Source organism: Mustelus asterias, chromosome 2 (genome assembly GCF_964213995.1).
Source record: "Mustelus asterias chromosome 2, sMusAst1.hap1.1, whole genome shotgun sequence".
NCBI classification, from domain to species: domain Eukaryota; kingdom Metazoa; phylum Chordata; class Chondrichthyes; order Carcharhiniformes; family Triakidae; genus Mustelus; species Mustelus asterias.
This window is the reverse complement of record NC_135802.1, coordinates 159939007-159958356: the sequence shown is the minus strand read 5'-3', so window position 1 is coordinate 159958356 and position 19350 is coordinate 159939007. Positions and strand designations below refer to the sequence as shown.

Here is a 19350-nt window from a genome sequence, read left to right as displayed (position 1 = left end):
CAGATTATAAAATGGGCTGAAGGTCCTGAAGAACTGGCAGTGCAGTTAACCGCAAACACATCCCATACAACAGACATCAGGTAAAACGTAGTGGGCTGGAAAATAACAATGTACAGCCAGAAACATTTGATCAAATTTTTGAAACTAATAAGGCAAACATTTGGGGTGACAGAGGGAAACTATTTCCACTGGTTGGGGAGTAGCGAGGGGGACACAGCCAAAAGATTAGGACTGACCTTTCCGAAGTGAAATTAGGAAACACTTTTAATCACGAAGGGCGGTGGATGTTTGAAACTCTCCTCCATAAGCAGCAACTGATGTTAAATTGACTGTTAATCTTAACACTAAAACTAAAAGAAATCTCCAAGCAATCACTTGACAAGACAAATAGCTTTCGAAGCAATTAGATGGAATAAATGGCAGAGACAAATTTTAAAACTAAGATTGGCTTTTTTTTTAGAAAAGGTATCACAGGATATGGGACAAAGGTGGCTAGATGGAGTTAGGTCGCAAATCGAACGTGATCTCAGTGAATGATGGAACTGGCTTGAGGGGCTGAATGACCTCAAATGAACGTACAAATTAGGAGCTTGAGTAGGCTATTTGGCCCTTCTGGCATTCAATAAGACCATGGCTGAGTTGCTTGTGGCCTCAACTCTACTTCCCTACCTGCCCCCTCCCCCATATCTTTTGACTCCTTTGTCAATCAAGAATCTAACACAGCCTTAAAAATATTCAATGACTCGGCCTCCACCTCTCTCTGGAGAAGAGAGTTCCACGGACTCACAACCTTCTGAGAAAAAAAGAAAATCTCCCCATCTAAAATGGTGGCCACTGGTATTTTTAAACAGTCCTAGTCTCTAACACAAGGGGAAAAATCTTCCCAGTATCCGCATTGTCAAGTCTCCTCAGCATCTTGTATGTTTCAAGAGGATCACTTTTCATTCTTCTAAACTCCAATGGGTACAGGTTCAACCTTCCCTCATTTGAAAACTCCCTCATACCAGGAATCAGTCAAGTGAACCTTCTCTGAACTGCACCTAATGCAGTTATGTCCTTTCTTTAAAAAAAAGAGACCAAAACTGTAAACAGAACTCTAGCTGTGGTCTCACTAACACCCCGGGCAACTATAGGAAAACATCCCAACTTTTATATTCCACTCCGCTTGCAATAAACAACAAGATTCCATTTGCTTCCTAATTAGTTGCTGCACCTGCACATTAACTTTTTATGATTAAAGTGCTGCTCCTTCTGTTCCTACTTCCGACTGCTATAATCCCAGTTGATATAACTGGATGGGGAGATCCCAGAATGGAACCCTGGCTCAAAAGACCCAAACTTTTACTTTTCTTGAGAAAATGTGGAGGACCAGAGAAAGAAGTTTAACAACACCAGGTTAAAGTCCAACAGGTTTATTTGGTAGCAAAAGCCACACAAGCTTTCGAGGCTCTGAGCCCCTTCTTCAGGTGAGTGGACCAGAGACACAGGGCAGCTAATTAGTTTCAACAACAAGAAAAAGAAAATTAACTGAAAAAACTGGATAATACTTTCATACTCCTTTACTCCCCCTTTAGTTTAACAAATACAGACAGATTTTAAAATTAACATGATTACAAAGTGCATCTTAAGCTACAATGGCCCCATTGCCACAAAGTCCCTTTAAACACACAGATTGTGGCTGTGGTCAAATACACTCCGCTCTGAACTCAAGTTTGTGTCTGTGGATTTCTTCTCAAAATCCCCTTCAGATGATTGTCACATGAGAGTTTCCAAACCCCACTCCTAAAACACACTTTAAAATATTCTTTCACAATGATGCTTTCCATTTGCAGTTTGCATTCTGAAATTTAGTCCAGGTTTTCCAAATAGCTATTCTAAACAATGTCTCCAATCCTCTTTTAACAGTGGATCAAATATCCAGGTTTTACATCACCCCCCTTTAGGATTTCTTTGACTTGATAACTCGATTCCCAGATTCTATTAAAATGACATCAAGTTTTTGATTTACCCCTGAAGTCTGCTTTCCCACTTTAAATCTGATTATTGCAATTCTCTTCAACTCAGAACACTTTACTTACTCCTCATTGAATTCTTCTGAACAATATCTTGGTCCCTGTTCTTTTAACTTTAATCATCTTAAGACTTTCTTTCTGTCTCAATTCCCTGGTTATCTGGACAGTAGCTGGTTCTTTGTGAAATCCGCCTCTTTGCAGCTCCCGTCCTGTCCAGTCTTTATCCTGGCAGAGTTGAGAGATGTTCACTCCCTGATCTCTTTCTTCAACTGCAATATATCCAGCTAAAACTAAAACTTAAAAACTTTTCTACCTTACAAGGCCTCCAGTTGCTAAGTGACTATTGCTAGTTTATTTACTCTTCATGCCGTTACTCTCTCTAGAAACAATAGAAACACAATTGGAACTGAACCAACCACCAACATACAAATACCTTTGTCCAGCTTGAATCTAACTATAGGTTTTTACCCTTCCAGGCACAGAAACATTAAATTAAACCCATTTGGAGAGACTGAATGCAGACTGAGTGACTGCATTGCAGAACACCTTCCATCCGTTTGCAAGCAAGTCCCAGACCTTCCAATCGCTTGTCATTTCAACACAACATCCTGCTCTCTTGTCGAGATGTGCAGGTAAGGTGGATTGGCCATGCTAAATTGCCCCTTAGTGTCCCAAGATGTGTAGGTTAGCTGGATTAGCCATGGGAAATGTGTGGGGTTATGGGGATAGGGTGGGGCGGGGGGGAGAGCCTGGGTAAGATACTCTCTCAAGAGTCTGTGCTGACCCAATGGACTGAACGGCCTCTTCTGCACTGTCGGATTCTATGATTCGGCAAAACTAGAAACTATCAGCATAGCAAACATTCTAACTATTGGAGCAACTACAATAATACCATGTTTTGTGGTGTTCTGTCTGCTTAAAAGGGTGCATCTACTGTTACCGAGTCATGGGATTGGATTTTACAGGGTACCCCTTTCCCTGTGCCCTCCCACCTCCCCTCCCCCCCCCCTCCCCCCGCCAAACCTGGTTATAAAATTGGGGGTCTGCCAATCATCCGGGGCGGGTGTGCTGGTCAAATTCCGGCCATTATCTCTGTCTTTCTCTCCACAGACACTGCCTGAGCTGCTGAATATATGGAGCATTTTCTGTCTTTATTGCAGATTTCCAGCGACAGCGGCCAGCATGTTACTCTGGATGAAGTATTTGGTTAACCTGAGCTTCTGCTTTGTCTTTGATGTTCTCAGGGTGGAGATTTGCAATGTAGAATTGAAGATTACAGGAAAGCTGATTGGACGTTTGCTGAAAGCCAGGTCATGGAGTGGTTTATTCAGTTACTGCTGGGAGCTCAGTACATGCACGAGAGGTACAATTCCACATCGACTTCTACTTGGTGAAGAATTTTGCAGCCGTTAATACAGCACGATATTAATCATAAATAATACATTTTTGTTTGATGCTATGTTTTAGTGACAAGGTTATTACAAAGTGTACTTTATAGCAGGATTAAGAACTGTTTATAGGGTTAATCTGCCAAAATGACCATTTCATATATCTTTATATATGTTATATTATCTTTGTATATTTATGGAAAATGTCCAAGATCACCTGAAATCATGCATTCTGAACACATTACGCCTTTCCCGCTAGACTTTTTTTAGCTCAAGCATGTGTCTTATTTATTTTAAACATTTTAACTAAAGCACCACTAAACTAGATGAGAGAAATCTCTGACAACTGTATACTCAGTTTAATAACGGGGCCAAAGAACGACATTCAGTATTCAGACTTGCTCCCGTAGCCTGTCTGCTCTTCCACGTATTCACTGGTCCATTTCTTCATAGAATCATAGAAACCCTTCAGTGTAGAAAGAGGCCATTCGGCCCATCGAGTCTGCACCGACCATAATCCCACCCAGGCTCTACCCCCATATCCCTACATATTTTACCCGCTAATCCCTCTAATCTACACATCTGAGGACACTAAGGGGCACTTTTAGCATGGCCAATCAACCTAACTCGCACATCTTTGGACTGTGGGAGGAAACCGGAGCACCCGGAGGAAACCCACGCAGACATGAGGAGAATGTGCAAACTCCACACAGACAGTGACCCAAGCCGGGAATCGAACCCAGGTCCCTGGAGCTGTGAAGCAGCAGTGCTAACCACTGTGCTACCGTGCCGCCCGGGTGGCACGATGGCACAATTGTTAGCACTGCTGCCTCACAGCGCCAGGGACCCGGGTTCAATTCCTAGCTTGGGTTACTGTCTGTGTGGAGTCTGCACATTCTCCCCATGTCTGCGTGGTTTCCTCCGGGTGCTCCGGTTTCCTCCCACAGTCCAAAGATGTGCAGATTAGGTACATTGGCCATGCTAAATTCTCCCTCAGTGTACCCGAACAGGCTCTGGAGTGTGGTGACTGGGGGATTTTCATAGTAACTTCATTGCAGTGTTAATGTAAGACTACTTGTGACTAATAAATAAACTTTAACTTTAACCAGCCTTTGATCATATTGAGATGAATGGAAAAGAAAAACTTACATTTGCATAGTATCTGTCATGACTCTGGTTGTTCCAAAGCACTTTATGGCCATAATGAAGTACTTTTGAAGTACAGTCGCGGTTGTTATGTAGGAAACGTGGAAGCCAACTTGTACACAGCAAATGTCCACATATAGCAATCTGATCACGAGCAGATCATCTGTCTTTTTATTAATGTTGACTGAGGGATAAGTATGGCCAAGGCACCAGGGATAAAATCATTAATATTCTTCAACATAGTGACACAGGGTCAGTATTTCCACCTGAATTGATGGGACTTCAGTCACACTTCTCATCCGAAGGCAACACTTCCAGGAGTGCAGCACTCTCTCCGTAACAACACTCTCTCGGTAACAACACTCTCTCCGTAACAACACTCTCTCATTAACAGCACTCTCTCGGTAACAGCACTCTCTCGGTAACAGCACTCTCTCAGTAACAACACTCTCTCGGTAACAGCACTCTCTCGGTAACAGCACTCTCTCAGTAACAACACTCTCTCAGTAACAGCACTCTCTCAGTAACAACACTCGCTCGGTAACAACACTCTCGGTAACAACACTCTCTCGGTAACAACACTCTCTCGGTAACAACACTCTCGGTAACAACACTCTCGGTAACAACACTCTCTCGGTAACAACACTCTCGGTAACAACACTCTCTCGGTAACAGCACTCTCTCGGTAACAACACTCTCGGTAACAACACTCTCTCGGTAACAACACTCTCTCGTAACAACATTCTCTCGGTAACAACACTCTCTCGGTAACAGCACTCTCTCGGTAACAACACTCTCTCGGTAACAGCACTCTCTCGGTAACACTCTCTCGGTAACAGCACTCTCTCGGTAACAACACTCTCGGTAACAACACTCTCTCGGTAACAACACTCTCTCGTAACAACATTCTCTCGGTAACAACACTCTCTCGGTAACAGCACTCTCTCGGTAACAACACTCTCTCGGTAACAACACTCTCTCGTAACAACACTCTCTCGGCAACTACACTCTCTCGTAACAACATTCTCTCAGTAACAACACTCTCTCGGAAACAACACACTCTCGGTAACAACACTCTCTCGGTAACAACACTCTCGGTAACAACACTCTCTCGGTAACAACACTCTCTCGTAACAACATTCTCTCGGCAACTATACTCTCTCGTAACAACATTCTCTCAGTAACAACACTCTCTCGGTAACAGCACTCTCTCGGTAACAACACTCTCTCGGTAACAACACTCTCTCGTAACAACATTCTCTCAGTAACAACACTCTCTCAGTAACAACACTCTCTCAGTAACAACACTCTCTCGGAAACAACACACTCTCGGTAACAACACTCTCTCGGTAACAACACTCTCTCGTAACAACATTCTCTCAGTAACAACACTCTCTCAGTAACAACACTCTCTCAGTAACAACACGCTCTCGGAAACAACACACTCTCGGTAACAACACTCTCTCGGTAACAACACTCTCTCGGTAACGACACTCTCTCTGTAACAACACTCTCTCAGTAACAGCACTCTCTCGGTAACAGCACTCTCTCAGTAACAACACTCTCTCAGTCACAGCACTCTCTCAGTAACAACACTCTCTCGGTAACAACACTCTCGGTAACAACACTCTCTCGGTAACAACACTCTCTCGGTAACAACACTCTCGGTAACAACACTCTCGGTAACAACACTCTCTCGGTAACAACACTCTCGGTAACAACACTCTCTCGGTAACAGCACTCTCTCGGTAACAACACTCTCTCGGTAACAGCACTCTCTCGGTAACAACACTCTCGGTAACAACACTCTCTCGGTAACAACACTCTCTCGTAACAACATTCTCTCGGTAACAACACTCTCTCGGTAACAGCAGTCTCTCGGTAACAACACTCTCTCGGTAACAACACTCTCTCGTAACAACACTCTCTCGGCAACTACACTCTCTCGTAACAACATTCTCTCAGTAACAACACTCTCTCGGTAACAGCACTCTCTCGGTAACAACACTCTCTCGGTAACAACACTCTCTCGTAACAACATTCTCTCAGTAACAACACTCTCTCAGTAACAACACTCTCTCAGTAACAACACTCTCTCGGAAACAACACACTCTCGGTAACAACACTCTCTCGGTAACAACACTCTCTCGTAACAACATTCTCTCAGTAACAACACTCTCTCAGTAACAACACTCTCTCGGAAACAACACTCCATAACAACACTCTCTCGGTAACGACACTCTCTCAGTAACAGCACTCTCTCGGTAACAACACTCTCGGTAACAACACTCTCTTCGTAACAACACTCTCTCAGTAACAACACTCTCTCGGTAACTACATTCTCTCGCTTACAGCACTCTCTTGTGCTGAAGTCTTTCAGCAGGTAACTCGAAACCACGAGTGCTGATCATTGAACCACAGCTAACACTGCTATTTACTGACTGATTTGACCATCCGCCTATCTCCTTCATTATTTATCTGACTCTTTCGTACTATTCTGAGGCCATATGAACAGAAGCAGGCCATTCAGCCCCTCGCAATGGTGCCAACATTCAACGGGATCATGGCTGATGGATGAAAGAAGGAATTCTGATGAACTGTTGAGTTTCTTTTGACTCAATCTCCGGTTTCCTTTAAAGTGTCCATGTTGGGAGCACATCAGGAATGCGGAAGTCATTGAAAATATACTAGGGTATATTTACAAGCAAGAACTTTGAACTGGTGTCTACTGAGTGCTCCTGGGCATTGAAGGAGTGCCATGGAGACACTGTACATTTTGTAAGTCTGAGCAGAGAGGGGAGTTGAGCAGCATTTTATTTCTTGGGTTGCTGTCAAAATGTCCTTCTTTTTCATTAAAGAAAGCTCTTAGCAATGACAGCTGAATGTGGTTCTGATTTAGGCAATTATCAAATCACATCGACTGGAGAGTTGGTAGACTGCTGTTCCAAACAAGCAGATGAAGACATTTAATTGGGAAAAAAAATAAGCATTTGTTCATTACAGCTTATGCAGTCATTGTTATAATCGTCAAATAATCCTGCCACAAGCTTCAGCGGAAGCAGCTATTTATAGTTACTTTATTATTTGGACACATTTTTTGTCCTTTTTAGCTACAGGAAGCCGTTTTCTTTTATAAACCCTGTGACGCCACTGACGGTGTGATTTTCTTTACAGAAGAATACTTCACAGAGACCTGAAAAGCAACAACATCTTCTTAAAAAATAATCTTGTAAAAATAGGTAAGGACTGCCCAAATCTGTGCTTGTACTCAATGCGTCTTCCTCTATCCCCCGCTTTATCGAGTGCGCTGCCCTGCAACTTCAGATATAAACATGGCACATCTGGACTTCTGCAGCAAATATACTCTTCTGATATGTCAGCCAAATAAGCACCAGTTAATTACCTGCCAAACTTGTTGTCTCTCTCGAGTTTCACTTCAAAGAACAAAAGAACAAAGAAAATTACAGCACAGGAACAGGTCCTTCGGCCCTCCAAGTCTGCACCAACCATGCTGCCCGATTGAACTAAAACCCCCTAACCTTCCAGGGATCATATCCCTCTATTCCCATCCTATTCATGTATTTGTCAAGACGCCCCTTAAAAGTCACTACTGTATCCGCTTCCACTTCCTCCCCCGGCAGCGAGTTCCAGGCACCCACCACCCTCTGTTTAAAAAGCTTGTCTTGTACATCTCCTTTGAACCTTGCCCCTCGCGCCTTAAACCTATGCCCCCGAGTAATTGACTCTTCCACCCTGGGAAAAAGCTTCTGACTATCCACTCTGTCCATGCCACTCATAATCTTGTAGACTTCTATCAGGTCGCCCCTCAACCTTCACCGTTCCAGTGAGAACAAACCAAGTTTCTCCAACCTCTCCTCATAGCTAATGCCCGCCATACCAGGCGACATCCTGATAAATCTTTTCTGTACCCTCTCCAAAGCCTCCACATCCTTCTGGCAGTGTGGCGACCAGAATTGAACACTATATTCCAAGTGTAGCCTAAGGTTCTATAAAGCTGCAACATGACTTGCCAATTTTTGAACTCAATGCCCCGGCTGATGAAGGCAAGCATGCCGTATGCCTTCTTGACTACCTTCTCCACCTGCGTTGCCACTTTCAATGATCTGTGCACCTGTAGTTCCTTTATCACTGATACAACTTGTTCTACTTTTGGCTCCCAGCATTTTATGGCAGGCTTAAGCTGGTAACCAAAAGTAGAAGGTATATTTCCTGAACAGGAACTGGCACTCAAACATTTCATAACTAGACATGTTTCTCTGCTACATCACATCTTACATTGCTAACCTTTATGACGGATGTGAATAAGCACGCATTACATTCCGAAATATTCTTCTCTGGTAAATCATCAGGCAAATAATAAGGGTGCTTTGTTAATAGTTCCATGAAATAAGAGAACTGCACACAGCTCAAGAATTTTTCATTTCGCAGTCATCTGGAAATGGGAATAAATTACCTTTATTTCAAAGGGAATGGAGTATAAAAATAGGGGAGTCTTGCTAATACTAGACACTAGTTAGACCACACCTAGAATACTGTGAACAGTTTTGGTCCCCTTATCTAAGGATTGATACACTGGCATTGGAGGCAATTCAGAGAAAGTTCACTCAGTTGATCCCTGGTATGGAGGGATTTTAGTACGAGGAGAGATTGAGTAGGTTGGACGTGTACTCTTTGGAGTTTAGAAGAATGAGAGGCGACCTTATTGAGACATATCGGATTCTCACGGGGCTTGACAGGGTAGATGCTGAGAGGTTGTTTCCTCATGTGGGAGAGTCTAGGGCCAGAGGGCAGAAGCTCAGACTAAGGAGGTCACCCATTTAACACAGAGATGAGGAGGAATTTCTTCTCTCAGGGGATAGTGAATCTGTGGAATTCTTTCCCGCAGAGGGCTGTAAATGCTGGGATGTTAAGTATGTTCAAGGCTGAGACAGACATTTTTAACCAGTAAGGGAATCGAGTTATATGGATAAGGTGGGAAAGTGGAGTTGAGGATCATCACATCAGAGTGGTCATGATCTCATTGAACGGCGGAGCAAACTCGATGGGCCGAATGGCCTACTTCTATTCCTACGTCTTATGATCTAAGTGGATCCAAGATTTGTTATATTAATCCTCCTCCATCAGGTACCATGCCCCAACAGGGCATTGGCAACCACAGGCTTTCATTGGATTGGTCCATGATTATGGGAGGCAAACTATTGTCATGGTTTACCATTTCCCTCTGCAATATGGCTGACCAGGAAACTCTCCTACTCTTACTGCCCCTCCCCCATTGGGTGCCGTGCAAGGATTTACAGACTGATAGTTAACCCATTGGTCACAATTAGAAATGCATCTTCCTTGGACATCAAGTTCTGAAGTGGGACTTGAACCCAGAGCTCTGGATGTTAGCCACTGTGCCACAAGATCTCCCTGTTATATCAATACAAAAGCAAAGTACCGTGGATTCTGGAAATCTGAAACAATGCCTGAAAATGCTGGAAACCTTCAGCAGGTCAGGGGAGCGGGACTAGCTAAATCACACAGAACCAGAATGGACTTGGTGACATCCTTCTGCACCGCAGCCATTTTCTGATTCTATGATAGCTCTGGCAACATCTTTGGAGTGAGACACAGTATTAACATTTCAGGTCAAGAGCCGTCAAAACTAACTTGGAAATGTTGGGCAGGATTTTACGAATCTGGGTAAAATCCTGGGTGGCCGATGGACGTTGCCCGCTCTCGCCCGCTCTGATTCTGTGGCTGGCGGGACGGTAGAATTCCGGCCATTAACTCTTTCAATCCACAGATGCTGCCGGACTGGGTTGAGTATTTCCAGCAATATCCGAGTTTATTATCGGTTATATAATCTTGTTTCTGCATTGGCTTTTCAATGACGTTAGAACTGAGCTGGCATTAGGCTGTCAGTGGGTGTGACTCTGTAGACACATACAGATGTTTACATTCTTTGTAGGAGTTGGAGCAAGGAAGGCCATCAATTTAATACCACATTGAAAATCAGCAGCATCATTTGTTTCTAACTTGATTTCTCTTGGGGACAAAGAGACAGGTGATTTTCCTGCGGATGTTTGCTTGTAATGTGAAAGAAGAGTAGCGTCAATTCAGTCTATCTTGCGTTGTGTGGATATCTCTCTGTCTCTGTGTGTTGCATGTAACCACTCTGTCAGACTTCCATAGAATCCCTACAGTGCAGAATGAGGCCATTCAGCCCATCAAGCCTGCACCGACAATAATCCCACCCAGGTCCTATTCCCCACATATTTACCCTGTTAGTCCCACTGACACAAAGGACAATTTAGCAAGGCCAATCAACCTAACCTGCACATCTTTGGACTGTGGGAGGAAACTGGAACCCCCGGAGGAAACCCACGCAGACACAGGGAGAATGTACAGACAGCGACCTAGGCTGGAATTGAACTCGGGTCCCTGGCGCTGTGAGGCAGCAGTGCTAACCACTGTGCTACCGTGCCAACATTCTTGAATGTGTTCAATGATTCAGCCTCCACTGCTCTCTGTGAAAGAGAATTGCAAGCACTAACTTCATCAAAACTACAACATCGATGGATGGAGATTTTATCTGACTCCAAAACTCATTCTCTTGCACAGAGGGTGGGAGTTTACCTGGATATGACAGTGGGCGGGCAAAGTAGCAATGAAGCTGGCAGCACCAATAGCCTTTGCCTCCCCTGTATCACTGGGAACATGGAAAAAAAACATCCAGGGGGGTCCCACAGCACCATCCTGGTGGAGTGGGCTCTGATTGAGCTCAGAAATGTATTTTTTAAAAGTTTGGGCCGCCATTTTCAAAGGCTGCTCCAATGCACCAATGTTCACGCCAGGGGGCAGTGCCCGGGTGGTGGCCAGGCATGATCCTTCCCCTCCCCACCCCCCTGCCCAGGTGATGCACTCACCTGAGCTCCTCCAAGAGCTCTGCCCACCAGATGAACACTGTGGGAGACTAATTATGATTCTTGCTGAAAGGGCCGTTAAAAATGGCCATGAAATGGATGGTGTGGCTTGTCTATTCTCCTTTAACTTTTGCCACCTTAAAACTTGGCCATCTATTTCTCACCCAGATTTCGATTTCCTGAATGATAAATAATTTTTCTCTTTTTCTTTCAAAACAAGGAGACTTTGGAGTCTCTCGGTTCCTGATGGGCTCCTGTGACTTGGCAACGACTTTCACCGGAACGCCTTACTATATGAGTCCAGAGGTCCTTAGTCACCAGGGTTACGATTCCAAGTCTGACATATGGTGAGTGGGTAGTTGGTATGTTCTGATGAAATTATTTCCGAGGCTGGCAGGATACGACAAAGTCATGCCTGCAGTTCTTTTGATCTACTTTCGTTCAGCTAAGCATTTCCCTCGGATTCATTTGTCCGTGGAGGGTTTGTTTATTTTGTTAACCCGTTCAAAGACTGATTTGATTTAATTTAGTTTGATTTGATTTGATTTATTATTGTCACTTGTATTGGGATACAGTGAAAAGTACTGTTTGTTGCGCGCTATACAAAGCATACCGTACGAAAGGAGAGAGTGCAGAATGTAGTGTTACAGTCATAGCTAGGGAGTAGAGAAAGATCAACTTAATGTGAGTTGGGTCAATCCAAAAGTCTGATGGCAGCAGGGAAGAAGCTATTCTTGAGTCGGTTGGTACGTGTCCTCAGACTTTTGTACCTTTTTCCCTGGGAGTAAGTGCTCCATCAACTATCAAATGCGTTAACTGGAATGTGCTGCACCCATTTTCTAAAGCCATTCGGTTTAGCCCCGTGTGTGCCTCCGTATTATCTGTTCCAATATTTATTATTTTTCCTTTATCTAGATTGAAAACAATTTGCCATTTATTAACCAACTTCTTAATTCATCCAGATCCTCCCTTCTCATAGAGTACATAGGGGAGATGGAAAGGGGAGGGTGCAGAATGTAGTGTGACAGTCATAACCAGGATGTTTGATTTTGATTTGATTTATTATTGTCACATGTATTAGCATACAGTGAAGAGTATTGTTTCTTGCGAGTTATACAGACAAAGCATACTGTTCATAGAGAAGGAAAGGAGGGAGCGCAGAATGTAGTGTTACAGTCACAGCTAGGGAGTAGAGAAAGATCAACTTAATGCAAGGTAGGTCCATTCAAAAGTCTGATGGCAGCAGGGAAGAAGCTGGTCTTGAGTCAGTTGGTACGTGACCTCAGACTTTTGTATCTTTTACCCGATGGAGGAAGGTGGAAGAGAGAATGTCCGGGGTGTGTGGGGTCCTTAATTATGCTGGCTGTTTTCCCAAGGCAGCGGGAAGTATAGACAGAGTCAATGGATTGGAGGCTGGTTTGAGTGATGGACTGAGTTTCGTTCATGACCTTTTGTAGTTGATCCTTATCGAGAGGGACTCCAGCTACAATATGATTGGGGGAAGCTGGTTTATTTGGTGGAATTGAATGGTAGGCATTGTGTAAGAACACGGTGTCTCCTGCCGACACAAGATGGCTGCCAATGTGAACGTACGAACAAGGAGCAGGAACAGGCCATTCCACCCCTGTTGGTAACCTCAAAATCTGCATCACCCTCTACCCCCGCACTCATTTGTGCAAAGGTAGAAAATCAATGATTCCACTCTGCTATGCCTAACCCCTGCCTGCATTACCCCACATTGCATACACAGTGACATTAGTACATCCTCTCATGGTCCTCCTCAGAGACACTGGTTTTAAACAGATTTACAGAAAAACAGATGGAAACAGGACCTTTGGCCCAACTTGTCCATGCCGCCTTTTTTTTAACCACTGAGTTAGTCCCAATTGCCCGCGTTTGGCCCATATCCCTCTATACCCATCTTACCCATGCAACTGTCTACCTCTCTGTATGATGAATTCAAAGCTTGTTGCAAATCCATTTAATGGGACTAAGCCTCGCTATTTGAAGCTTAAATTGTTTGCCACTCTATTTAATATTTTTAATGCATTTACATTAATAATTACAAAGGGTCACACAAATGAACCAACCCTTTCCCCTGCTCTGCCCTTACCTTCACTCAGACACATTTCAGTATAGATTTTAAGGGACTGATGGTATCTGGAACCATTGGAAGGATGATAATCTGCCACTGGGCGAGAGGAATAAAGAAGCAATGGACTGTGGATAGTGCAATTGATATTGGTCTGATACAGAAATTGTAGAAAAATTAAAGAACAAAAGGAATTGGCTCCTGCAATAAGATGGTTTCAAATATATTTCGGTGATGGGTGAGGGAACATGTTGTGTAACTATGATATCAAAGTTGCAGTAACTGAAAATCACAGACGTTTTACTAAACTTGTATCAAACTTGGTTCGAACACATTTAAAGGGCTGGCAGTCCTCGGACTTACACGGCCAATCCACCTAACCCGCCCATGTTTGGACACTAAGGAGCAGGTTAGCATGGCCAATCCCCCTAACCTACCCATCTTTGGACACTAAGGGGCAATTTACAATGGCCAATCCACCTAATCTACACATTTTTGGACATCAAGGGGCAATTTAGCATGGCCCATCTTTGCACACTAAGGGGCAATTTAGCATGGCCAATCCCCCTAACCTGTACATCTTTGGACACTTAGGGCAAATTTAGCATGGCCAATCCACCTAACCTACACATTTTTGGACACTAAGGGGCCAATCCTCCTAACCTGTACATCTTTGGACACTAAGGGGAAATTTAGCATGGCCAATCCACCTAACCTGCACATCTTTGGAGTGTGGGAGGAAACCAGAGCACCTGGAGGAAACCCACGCAGACCTGGGAGAACGTGCAAACTCCACATAGACAGTGACCCGAGGCTGGAATCGAATCCGGGTCTCTGGCGCTGTGAGGCAGCAGGGCTAGCCACTGTGCCACCCTATTTTTTTTAATGAGGGAGGAAATCCTCGGAAACTGTGATAACAAATTAATAGAATGCTTTCAGGATTCATATTAATGCACTTACACATTTGAATGCAATTTATATAATGGAATAGCACATATAACTGTTGTAATGATAGTTCCCCAGAAATGTTTATAACTGATGAATGGGTTAAGAAAGCCAGAACAAATCTCTCATTGCACAAATATTGCTTAATTTGCCACAAAACTCTGTACAGCAGTTACTGCTGTCACTCATAAGAGTGAGTACCTCTCGAGCCTTACTTCATGCTTTAAGGAATCAACAAGCCAAGGGATCCTGGTCCCCCTGCTGTGCTGTGAGGAGGTTACAAAGACTTCACAAAGGAATATGGACTGGTTAAGTGAATGGGACAGTAATTGGCAGAAAGAAGTATAATGTGGGGAAAATATGAAGTTGTCCACTTTGACAGGAAGAATAGAAAAGCAGAATACTATTTAAATGGAGAGAGACTGCAGAATTCTGTGGTAGAGTTTAAGTTTATTCATTAGTGTCACAAGTAACCTTGCATTAACACTGCAATGAAGTTACTGTGAAAATCCCCTAGTTGCCACACTCCGGCGCTTGTTCGGGTAACACTGAGGGAGAATTTAGCACGGCCAATGCATCTAACCAGCACGTCTTTCAGACTGTGGGAGGAAACCGGAACACCCGGAGGAAACTCACGCAGACACGGGGAGAACGTGCAGACTCTGCACAGACAGTGACCCGAGCCAGGAATCGAACCCGAGTCCCTGGTGCGGCGAGGCAGCACTGCTAACCACTGTGCCACCAGAGGGATCTAGCGCCCTTGCACAGGAATCACAAAATGTCAGCACGCAGGCACGGCAAATAATGAGAAAGGTAAGTGGAATGTTGGCCTTTATTGCAAGGAGGATGAAGTAGAAAACTGAGGAAGGTTTGCTACAGCTGCACAGGGTATTAGTGAGACCACCCTGGAGTACCGTGCACACTTTTGATTGCCATACTTGCATTGGATGCAGTTCAAAGAAGGTTCACCGGGATGATTTGTGGATGAAGGGGCTGTGTTATGGGGAAAGGTTGAGCAGAGTGTGGGGTTTGGAAGAAACGTGAGGTGATCATGTTGAAACTTCTATGCTTCTGAGGAGCTTGACAGGATAATTACTGAGAGGCCGTTTCCACTCGTGGGAATCCAGAAACATGGGGCACGGTTTCAGAATAAGGGCCCTCATTTAAGATAGAGATGCAAAGGAATTTCTTCCCTCAGAGGGCCATTAGTCTTTGGAAATCTCAGATTTCCCAGCGAACAGTGGGGGCTGGGCCACAGAATATATTCAAGGCGGAATGAGACGGGTTTTTGATCGACAGATTCAAGGGTTATTGGGGGGCCAGGCAGAAAAGTGGAGTTAAGGCCACCATCAGATCATCCTATCAAACGGTGGAGCAGATGTGAGGGGCTGAATGGCCTACTTCTGCTCCTAATGCCACGTAAAAATGACAGAGTCATACCCCAGCTTGGCTCACTCAAAACAAGAAGTTGGGGGCGGCACGGTGGCACAGTGGTTAGCACTGCTGCCTCACAGCGCCAGGGACCCGGGTTCAATTCCCGGCTTGGGTCACTGTCTGTGTGGAGTTTGCACGTTCTCCTCGTGTCTGCGTGGGTTTCCTCCGGGTGCTCCGGTTTCCTCCCACAGTCCGAAAGATGTGCGGGTTAGGTGGATTGGCCATGCTCAATTTCCCCTTAGCATCAGGGGGACTAGCTAAGGTAAATGCATGGGGTTATGGGGATAAGACCTGGGTAGGATTGTGGGCGGTGCAGACTCGATGGGCCGAATGGCCTCAATCTGCACTGTAGGATTCTATGATTCTAAGAAGTTGTATTCAGCCTAAAAATCAGAGTAATTTTCGCAATTACTGCCACATCGTAAGCAGCTAGAAACAAAAGTGAAGGCAGGAAACTGAGCGAGTTTTGATTTTGTGGCGTGCGTGAATGTGTTTAAATGATTCCCTTCAAAGATTCCAATATCTCTGGTTGATCTTTAATCGCTTTATGCTGATACTTCTTCCTGAGTCAGAGAAGTTCAATCGAATCTCTCCCCTTCTGTTTTACTTACTTTTCAATATGTCACATTTACTGTTTGCTACCCAGACTGTGTGTACAAAACATTGGATATGTTTGAAACATTGGATGTGTTTTCGTGTGGGTAGCATTTCTTTTACAAAAATGTAATTTAATTGAATTCAGCTTTTTGTTAATTTTTCAATATCCAAACAGCACTTTTTTTTTCACCTCCACGATATTGGATGGTAAACTGAATGGATTAGCTGGAAGTATTGCCTCAGAGAAGTGGTCACACCTGGTACGTCAAGAAGCAAAGCAAGTGTATATGGCACCTTTCACTGGTCACCTCAGATCACTTCACAGCTAATGGGGCGCTTTCGAAGTTCAGAAACGTGGAAAATAGAGGCAGGAGTAGGCCTTCGAGCCTGCTCTGCCATTCATTTTGATTATAGCTGATCATCGAATTCAGTATCCTGATCCTGCCTTCGCCCCCACATCCTTTCATCCCTTTAGCCCCAAGAGCTACTTCTTCTCGAAATCACGCAAGCTTTTGGCCTCAAATATTTAGTTTATTTCTACTGTAACGTACGAAATACAGCAGCCAATTTGTGCACAGCAAGCTCTCACTAACAGCTGTGTGATGATTACCAGATAATCTACTTTTACAATGCTGATTGAGGAATAAATACTGGCCAGGACTCTTCTGTGAACTAGTGCCAAGGTATATTTTAGATCCAACTCAGAGAGCAGACCTGGTTTAACATTTCACCTGAAGGACAAGTCTCTGATCATGCAGCACTCCCTCAACACTGCAATGGAGTATCAGCCTAGATTTTTGTGCTCGAGTCTTGTGGCGAAACTTGAACTCACAAACTTCTGACTCAGAGACAAGAATGCTCACCACAGAGCCACAACTGACACAATAATACCCCAAACAGTGAACGCTGGAAAATCTCAGCAGGTCTGACAGCCTCGAGTCTGGATGACCCTTCGGTGCCCTGACGAATGTCTTATGGTCTTATGGTCTTATGGAAACGTTGGCTCTATTCTCTCTCCACAGAGGCTGTTAGCCCTGCTGAGATTTTCCAGCATTTTCAGTTTTTGTTTCAGATTCCAGCATACGCAGTATTTTGCTTTTATTTTGACACAATAATAACTAGAGTCCCATTATAAATCGGGCTGGAAATGAGCAGAGGTTTCCAACATTAATCATTTGGCCATGAATTATTTCTTGTTGCCGATGTTTTTCTTTCATTTGCTTATTAAGAACTGCGGATGGATCGGGGAGGTCATGAGTAGGAATGTGACTCTTAATATCTTCAAACGAGGAAATAATCATTTCCAAGAATTGTGTAACTTTGGAGATTTGGTCTTGATACCTTTGCAAACTACCACTCAATATCCATCCTCCCTTTTCTCTGCTGAGTCCTTGTGTGTGCTGTCACCTCCCAAATCAGTCCCACAGCTCCATATTTCAATCTCCTCATTTCTGTCACAGTAATTGGAGAGACCTACCATGTTCTCGCTGACTGTAATCTCGCTTGCTTTTCCTCCTTGACCTATCTATGACCTTTCACATGGTCAACCACACCATTGTTGTCCAATCATAGAACCCCTTCAGTGCAGAAGGAGGCCATTCGGCCCATCAAGTCTGCACTGGCCACAATCCCACCCAGGCACTATTCCTGTAACCCCACATATTTACCCTGCTAATCCCCCTGATACCAGTGTCAATTTAGCATGGCCAATCAACCTAACCCGCACATATTTGGACTGTGGGAGGAAACCAGAGCAGCTGGAGGAAACCCACGCAGACACGGGGAAATTTAGCATGGCCAATCCCCCTAACCTAACCTGAGGCTGGGGGTGGGGAAGGTGTGGGGTTGGGGGTGGAGGTGCCCTGGAGATGGGGGTGGGGAGGGTCTGGGCTGAGGCTGGTTCGATTTCTGGTTATGGTTCTGTCTCTGGGAACAGTTTTGTTTCTGACTGTGGTTCTGCTTCTTGTTCTGGATGTGGAGATGCCGGCGTTGGACTGGGGTAAACACAGGGTAAGAGTTTTAACAACACCAGGTTAAAGTCCAACAGGTTTATTTGGTAGCAAATGCCATTAGCTTTCGGAGCGCTGCTCCTTCGTCAGATGGAGTGGAAACCTGCTCTCAAACAGGGCACAGAGACACAAAATCAAGTTACAGAATACTGATTAGAATGCGAGTGTCTACAGCCAACCAGGTCTTAAAGATACAGACAATGTGGGTGGAGGGAGCATTAAGCACAGGTTAAAGAGATGTGTATTGTCTCCAGACAGGACAGCCAGTGAGATTCTGCAAGTCCAGGAGGCAAGCTGTGGGGGTTACTGATAGTGTGACATAAACCCAACATCCCGGTTTAGGCTGTCCCTGTTTGAGAGCAGGTTTCCACTCCATCTGACGAAGGAGCAGCGCTCCGAAAGCTAATGGCATTTGCTACCAAATAAGCCTGTTGGACTTTAACCTGGTGTTGTTAAAACTCTTACTGTGTTTACCCCAGTCCAACGCCGGCTTACCCGACGATCAGAGGCTGAATGCCCGTGACCGCTGAAGTGCTCCCCCACAGGAAGAGAACAGTATTGCCTGTTCTAACTCTGGTCCTGGGCTGGGCATTCTCGCACTCCTGCAGGTTTTGACCCAGATTCTGGACAACTGCAAAGGACGCAGTTAGTGTCGCTGCTGCTGTAACATGGCCGGTCACTCGGGTGCGGTCAGTGTGTGTTTGGAGTTCATTACATTGCACATTCAGGTGTTAAAATTGCAAACCAGATGAGGATTTGTGACAAGGCGGCCACTTGGGGATTTTGGGAGCTTTCAGG

General features: G+C 44.5%; 1 protein-coding gene across 1 annotated transcript in view; it reads left to right on the top strand.

Annotated features, from left to right (window-relative positions):
* nek11 (NIMA-related kinase 11) overlaps positions 1 to 19350 on the top strand; it is a 275408-nt gene that overhangs the window by 97907 nt on the left and 158151 nt on the right. The window contains exons 3-5 of the mRNA XM_078200740.1: positions 3257 to 3375; positions 7721 to 7785; positions 11696 to 11822. Coding sequence (XP_078056866.1) covers positions 3257 to 3375; positions 7721 to 7785; positions 11696 to 11822 — 311 coding nt within the window. The remainder of the gene's footprint in view (positions 1 to 3256; positions 3376 to 7720; positions 7786 to 11695; positions 11823 to 19350) is intronic.